The sequence below is a fragment of the Hemibagrus wyckioides genome, linkage group LG14 (assembly GCF_019097595.1).
Source record: "Hemibagrus wyckioides isolate EC202008001 linkage group LG14, SWU_Hwy_1.0, whole genome shotgun sequence".
NCBI classification, from domain to species: domain Eukaryota; kingdom Metazoa; phylum Chordata; class Actinopteri; order Siluriformes; family Bagridae; genus Hemibagrus; species Hemibagrus wyckioides.
In genome coordinates, this window is record NC_080723.1 from 25330400 (window position 1) to 25337899 (window position 7500).

Here is a 7500-nt window from a genome sequence, read left to right on the forward strand (position 1 = left end):
TTTATTAAGAAATATTATTATTAATTTATTCATTTTAATTCTCCCTAACTATTTATTCCTATTTATTTTCTATTTATAATAACCCTGGGTTACATTAGTCCTAAGATTTTCACTCAAACTAAATAAAAACCAGTACAGAAAGATTGAATGCCCTCGCTAGATTAATTATTAAGAATATCATAATAAAAAATAAACTTATATTTGTCACTAATATATCAAATAAATAATAAGATCAAAGCCTAGTTATCCAAAAAGATTATAATTACTGAATGAAAGATCCACTTATGCTAGATATGCTCGTAAAGAAGCGTGAAAAATGTGGAGGAGATTGACATTATAACAGTCAGGAATGTTAAAATAGGTTCTTTTTTTTATTGCCCAGACATTTTTGTTGCAGTGTCTCCATCTTAAATGCTTTATAATGGTGATTGTGGTACTTATGTTCTTCACACATGATGATTCAATGTGATTAATTCAGTGTAATGTTTTATGTAGTTTTATATGCAGTACATACATATTTTATCCCACTAGTCCACCTCACATATACTTAACCACATATACTTCTAGAAATAAAACAATAAAAATAACGCACTCCTACATTATGTGCTTTATGAGTAGTAAACCCCATCTCTCACTTGATTTTGGCTAATTGAAAGCAAATTGAACAATTTTTCTACATAAACCCCTCTTGATGGAACTCGTCTGCTGAGGTAGTGCATCGATTTAGACCATGGGTTTTACAGGTCAAGTTAGCAGGGATGGAAGAGCTTGCTTTGCAATTTCTCCCAACACAAACAAGGAATTATTATTGTCTTCATCGGACTCTCAGGTGCTTGATGTGGGCGATGATAAGCGATATGCCATCAAAATTGCTTACTTAGAGAAAACAATTAGTGGCATTCGTGATGTTGAAGGCAATTTCGTGTGCTGTTCATGGCTGGTGATGGTCATGGTTTCATGGCTTCTTGAATCCCTTTCTGTCATCCTCTCAGCTGACTTGAATACCTCCACTTCGGCTCCAGGAACTCGTTTGGTGATTTCTCCCAACCTAGATGAAGATATAATGTTGTCTGCATCAGACTCTGAGGAGCTTGATGTGGGCAACGAGAAGCAAACAGCAGTCGAATTGGCATGATATTCTATGATGTTTGAAAAGCTTCTGAAGATGATTACACATGCTGCTGCTAAGCTTAGCTTAAATTGGCCTGATGAAAGCATTGTCTGCTCTGAACTTGACGACTGCTACCTAACTTTAAACCACCTTTAACATCCATGCAGGTGTCTCCCATTTTTTCCAGAATTCTACACTGAGGTGTTGAGTTCAATCATTGTAGGCCTAGATGAACACAGGTATGCAGCGATGCCTAGCTTGCAAGCTATCTCTCCTCTTCATCAGCTGCAAGGAGAAAGCCTGTGCTCCCATTGAAGCCCTGTCTGTCCATACCGGCATACCAGGCTGACCTGCTAAAGAAGCTGACGTGCTAAAGTTAGGTAGCAGTTGTCTGCGGTGATGGGCTCATTAATAAGGTCCAAACTCTGCCAAGCCATAGATTTAGTGCTCCATCTCACAAAGCAGATGGCCCACACCATCGACCGTTCCATGGCTGCATAGGTTGCCACAGAGAGGCTCTCTGATGGAGATAAACGAATGAGACACCCTGATTTCTCCTAAGGACCTGTTCCTAGGGAACTAGGGCTATCAACCAGTAGCCACCAGCCCCAGGCTGATCTACTTATGCAGTTAAAGAAGGCTAGCACCAGGCAGACCAAAAAGGAATCCTAATCCCAGAGGGTTAGAGTTTCTAAGATTCTGCCAGGTGTGACACAGTGGATTCTCGATGTTATAGGAAAAGGCTCCAAAATCCAGTTTGCCTCCCATCCTCCTTCTTTCAAGGCATACTGCCCATTGTTGTTTGCGCAGACAAACTTCATTACTTGAGGAGGAACTTTTCTTGCATCTGGGAAAGTGGCCAAATATCATATTTCCTTCCCAGATCAATCCTATGGCTTTATAGCTGGCATTTCTTGATTCCCAAGAAGGATGGGGGCTATGCCCAATTATGGACCCGTGTTTCTAGAAGTTCGAGATGTTAACGCTCAAGGGCATTGTGGTGCAGATCAGATCTGAGGATTGGTTTGCAATGATAATCCTGAAGGATGCCTGATCCTGAAGGATCTTCACATAGGCATCTTGCCAAAGCATAGGAGACTCCCCAGGTTAGCTTTTGGGGGCCAGGTTCTCCCTTTAGGCCTAGCCTTATTGCTCACTCTCATAAAGTGCATGGAGGCTGCTCTGGCATCATTGCACCCAAGGGCGTCCATGTACTTAATTATCCAGATGACTGGCTTATCTGGCTCAGTTGAGGGACATGGCAGCCGGGCATTGAGATGGCATGCTTGGACATCTGGCTAGGGCAAAGCCTCTCTGCCACCGAGGCCACAGAGGGTGCTCGCTCAAGGTGGTAGCAGCCAAAGATATTCCTTTGGGATATGCTGCAGATGTTCTACCACTAGCCATCTTCTGTAGTGTGCTGCCAGGAAAGGGCCATTCCCTCACTACAATATTTCTAATTGTTCTTAGAGATAGTTATGTTCTGTGGTATCGAATGCTGCACTGAGATTGAGGAACAGAAGATCAGACCTTAACCATGAACAGACACTCAGACATCTTTCTACTTTACCCAGCACTATTTAAATACCGTGATGAAGTCCAAATCAGAGACCAGTCTAGAGACAGAAATGCATGCACACTCTGCACCATCTTGCAGGAACACATTTTTTATTTTGGCTGCATCTCAAAGATTAAGCAGGTTTACTCAGATTTGCTACACTAATGAAAAAGTCCCATGGTTCTGGAGATTATTGTATATTATTGTAGAAACCATATTACAAGCAGACTTGGTATGCAACATCAGCATACTGATGTTGTCTTATTGCCAAGCTTTTATGGAGCAGTATACTGTTTTGGTAGCTGTCCCACTGATTAGAACAATTGTACATCAGTGTAAAAAATAATTTAAAAAATAAATCAACATTGTTTACAAACTCAATATCTTGCTTAGTTGCTTATGCTTGCAAATTAGAAATACTTAAAAAATAAGATCTCAAACCATACAAGAAATCTACACAGGGTTTTCAACCCTGGCATCTTAATAAATGTTCAAAGGTCATTTACAAGAAATGTTTGGTTTTCTCAGACAAACATCTGTTCTAATAAATCCTCTTTTTGCAGGATGTGGTTTTGCCTATATACAGATGCGGTTCTGACACCTAACACGCCATCTTGTTTTTTGTGGCCATGTTGACTTGTAAGCTTTCATTTTAGGATGAATTTCGTGCAACATCATAGATATTTCAAAAGCATAGCTCAGCATTTCACATTTACTTTTACTTTCAGCTTTAAATTGAGGTGATCCAGTCTCAACAAAACTTTTCATATATACTGTATACACACATTTTAATGTAATTAATATGTGTAAGTATACACAGTGGAGATTAATTTATAAACACTTGATTTTTTTTTTTCTAAAATATCATTATATCTTTGCGCAGTATTACTATTAATGTACAGTATTAATGTTAATAACTTCATCACTCAAAATATTAAAGGATAGTAGTTGTAGGTATGCTACTCATCAACTAGCATCTTTTACAGAATAACCAAGGCACGAAAAACCTTTAGAGGTGTAGAGAGAGAGAGAGAGAGAGAGAGAGAGAGAGAGAGAGAGATGTGTAGTGATATATCTGTAGTGGAGACCCGTGGCTCATGAATCACCAGTCTGAAGATTCAAGATTCAAGATTCAAGAAGCTTTATTGTCATTTCCCCCACATATATCTGACGCAGTACAGAGTGAAATGAAACAGCGTTTCTCCAGGACCTGGTGCTACAGAAACATACAACAACAAAGTTCAACACAAAAACACCACCACAGAGCTAGGACAGAAGATTGTCTTAGCCACGTAAAGTGCACAGTGTGCAGCTAGGTGCAAACAGAGCATAGACAAGACAGTGCAAAAGACAATAAATACAAGAAAGACAACACAAAAAACACAGGACACTTGTGACCGAAAAAGAAAGAAAAGAACGTGTGTAACGGAATGTAAGTGAAATAAAATAAGATAAAATGAAATGATGTAAAAAAAAAAAGTATTGTGCAAAAATATTGTGCAAAAATACAACAGCAGCGGTTGAGGTAGTGCAATAAGTAATGAACAATATAAATTATGTGTGTGCGTGAGGAGCTCCAGTGCTCAGTGTGGTGGTGCTGGAGATACTGCTCCCGATCCGGACTGACTGAGGTCTCCCAGTCAGGAAATCCAGGATCCAGTTGCAGAGAGAGGTGTTCAGGCCCAGCAGGATCAGCTTCTCAATCAGCTGCTGAGGGATGATTGTGTTGAATGCTGAACTGAAATCTATGAACAGCATGTGAACGTAGGAGTCCTTACAGTCCAGGTGTGTGAGGGCCAGATGGAGGGTTGTGGTGATGGCGTCGTCCGTGGAGCAGTTAGGACGATACGCAAACAGCAAGGGGTCCAGCGAGGGTGGTAGCTGTGTCTTGATGTGCCTCATGACGAGCATCTCGAAGTATTTCATCACGATTGGTGTGAGTGCAACGGGACGGTAGTCATTGAGGCAGGAAACCGTAGACTTCTTAGGCACAGGGACAATGGTCGTTGCCTTGAGGCATGTTGGGATGAAGGAGCTGCTCAGGGAGATGTTGAAGATGTCAGTGAAGACATCTGCTAGCTGCTCTGCACACTCCCTGAGAACTCTGCCAGGAATCAGGAATCTGAATTGTGTCAAACTTCATTGGCACATCCCGGGGAAGGCCCGCATCGAACTTACCCGCTGAGGTCCCAGGACCCTGGAAACCAGCTGCATTTAAGGCTGCCTAACTTCCTCCCACAGTCTTCCATCCTTTTCAGCTTTTGAAACGAGTCCAACAATGCCTGGATCAAACCTCTAGCCCTTCTGGGGATCCAGATACTCGCCTAATAGTCCCTGGGACCTAAACAGACACACTCATTAACCCGGCACACCAGCAGTGCATGGCAAATTTCAGAACATAAAAAATGTAGTACCATTTTATTTGCTTTCACAAAAGAAAATCTTCCAAACATTTACTAAAATAGAAAGAAATATTTTTAAATATTTTAATACATTTATACTTTTTCCAAAAAAACAAAAACAAACAGTAAGTTGTTGAGTTACATATTTAAACATATTTAATGAAGATAAACATATTTAATAAAACATATTTAATAAAATTTCACTCACATTCACAGACTTTATTAATATGCTTTAATAATTCTTGCTATTTGGAGGTGGGTGTATTTTATTTCTACGTTTCCTCCTTCTAGCTTTTTGTTTTTAAGAAACCACGTGATCTTCAACATCAAACCACATCCTGACCCTCAGTGAATGAAATGATCTGCTACACTGGGTGACCATCAACTACCAATCAGCAGAGGAGCACACAGACACACACACACACACAGGCAGGCTGAGTGGACAGACAACAGAAGGTCAGGTAAGAAAAGTTCTGTAGATTTATAGTTTAGATTAAACTCAAGTTCAAATACAGCTGAATATAATACACACATTTTACACACACATACTGTCTGCCTTACTGCCTGTCTATCTGTATGTGTCAACTCTGTGACTTTAACTGTGACATGGTGGCTGCTACCAGAATGACCTGTCTGAGTATTGAGCTGATCTCCAGTGATTTTCACACATTAGTTTAAACAGAGTAGAGTTTGTGCAAAACATATTGAGTCAGTGACCGTTCCTTGGGTGGAAATGCCTGTGTTGAGAGGGGTCAAAGGAAAATATCCAGATTGATTAAACCTCCCAGGAAGGATACAGTAACTGAAAAAGCACTCTGTAAATATGTGTTGAGCAGAAAAGCATCTCAAAATGCACAAGACATTAAACCTTGAGGTGGACGGCCTACAGCAGAAGACCACACTGGTGGAAGCTGATGTGGTCTTCTGCTGTTGCAGCTCATCCTGTTTGATGTGTATTCTGAGTGTGCTCTCTACAGTATTAAAGTGACCAGTCTATTCTCCTCTGATCTCTCACATTAACAAGGTGTTTCCTTCTGCAGATCCTCCACTTACAGGATGTTGTTTGTTTCACTCTGTGGTCAGAAATGACACTGCTGCCTGATTTTATGCTTTGTACTGCTGCCACAAGATTTTCAGATTAGATAACTGTGTGTTGTTTGTGTTTTGTTTTTCTTTTACTACGATACCTGAATGTATTCATGCCTGTTTAAGAACAATGCAATTTACCTAAACAGAGCCTAGATTAAAAGACAAAAAGGGAAGTGAAATGAAGGCATGGGCGTGAGATCATTTATTCCTATAGTGTTATATAGCTTGAAAGCTGCAACCACCAGACCTATGGATCTATAGTATGTGCAAAAGAAATGTCACTAACTGATGTCTTTAATCTTATTAGTATTCAGAGTCACACTACACAGGTTTTTATCATGAAATTGTTTCTTGGGTAGAGCTTTTAGGTCTGATGTGTTTTCAGTATCTTTAAAATAAACACTTGCCTTCAAACCTGATTTTGGATTTAAAAAGAATGTAAATTGATAAAGAATATCCAGTTTTTTATACTTTGCTATCAATTATTATGTGATGCAGCATAAAAGCAAGAGATCATTCAGCTACAAGAGCATCAGTCGGGTCAGACTCTGATGATGTCCAGTTTCAGTTCATCCCAAAGGTGTCCAGTGGGGTTGAGTCAGAGTCAGGGCTCTGTGCAGGACACTCCAGTTCGTCCACTCCAACCTTCACACACCACCTAAGAGAAAATGTACCTGTTACAGCACACAAAGTCTGGGCAATGGGGACACAAGTGCAGATCAGATTTATTGAAAAAATGCAAAGAAAAGCTAGTAAAACAGGAGGAACATACCAGGGATACAGACAGGAAAACAAACGGCAAGAAACAAAGGAAAGAAACACATAAGGTAATTTGTGAATTTAATTAGAGAAGGCGCAGCTCAGATACTCACAGAAAGTTTTTCAGTAGACAGAGACATTCTATACAACAGTTTGAGGAAGAACCACATGGTGATGTGATGGTCAGGTGTCCACAAACCTTTGGCCATATCATGTTTATGTATCTCTACAATGATATTCAGACTTATTCTGATTAAACAGAACAGCAAACATTCCTGTTCTTTTGTTCATTTCCGTTTGTGTTCACAGATACGATGATGTGTGTCTTGCTTCTGGCTCTGCTGGTCTCTCAAGTTTGCTGTGATATGAATCTAGATGTGTACTGGATGTCCTGGAAAAATGAATTCAGTAAAAATTACAACAGTGTGGTGAGAAAACACTAATCAATTAATGACTTATTTAAGATATAAATAAAAATAAACAATTTAAAAAACACATAAATGACATACTGTTAAACTATTATTACATGCAAATACAAATTACAAGCAAAATAATAAATCAAATTTCTAAAAGAACATGTA

The 7500-nt window shown here is 39.6% G+C and overlaps 1 protein-coding gene across 6 annotated transcripts in view; it reads left to right on the plus strand.

Annotated features, from left to right (window-relative positions):
- LOC131364910 (procathepsin L-like) overlaps positions 1 to 7500 on the plus strand; it is a 12539-nt gene that overhangs the window by 865 nt on the left and 4174 nt on the right. For 4 of the 6 annotated variants that reach the window (XM_058408382.1, XM_058408386.1, XM_058408387.1 and 1 more), the window contains exons 2-3: positions 5363 to 5532; positions 7229 to 7347. In XM_058408382.1, coding sequence (XP_058264365.1) covers positions 7234 to 7347 — 114 coding nt within the window. In that variant the 5' untranslated portion in view covers positions 5363 to 5532; positions 7229 to 7233. Of the gene's footprint in view, positions 1 to 5305; positions 5533 to 7228; positions 7348 to 7500 lie in introns of those variants that run through there. The other 2 variants (XM_058408385.1, XM_058408383.1) reach the window with 2 other exon arrangements.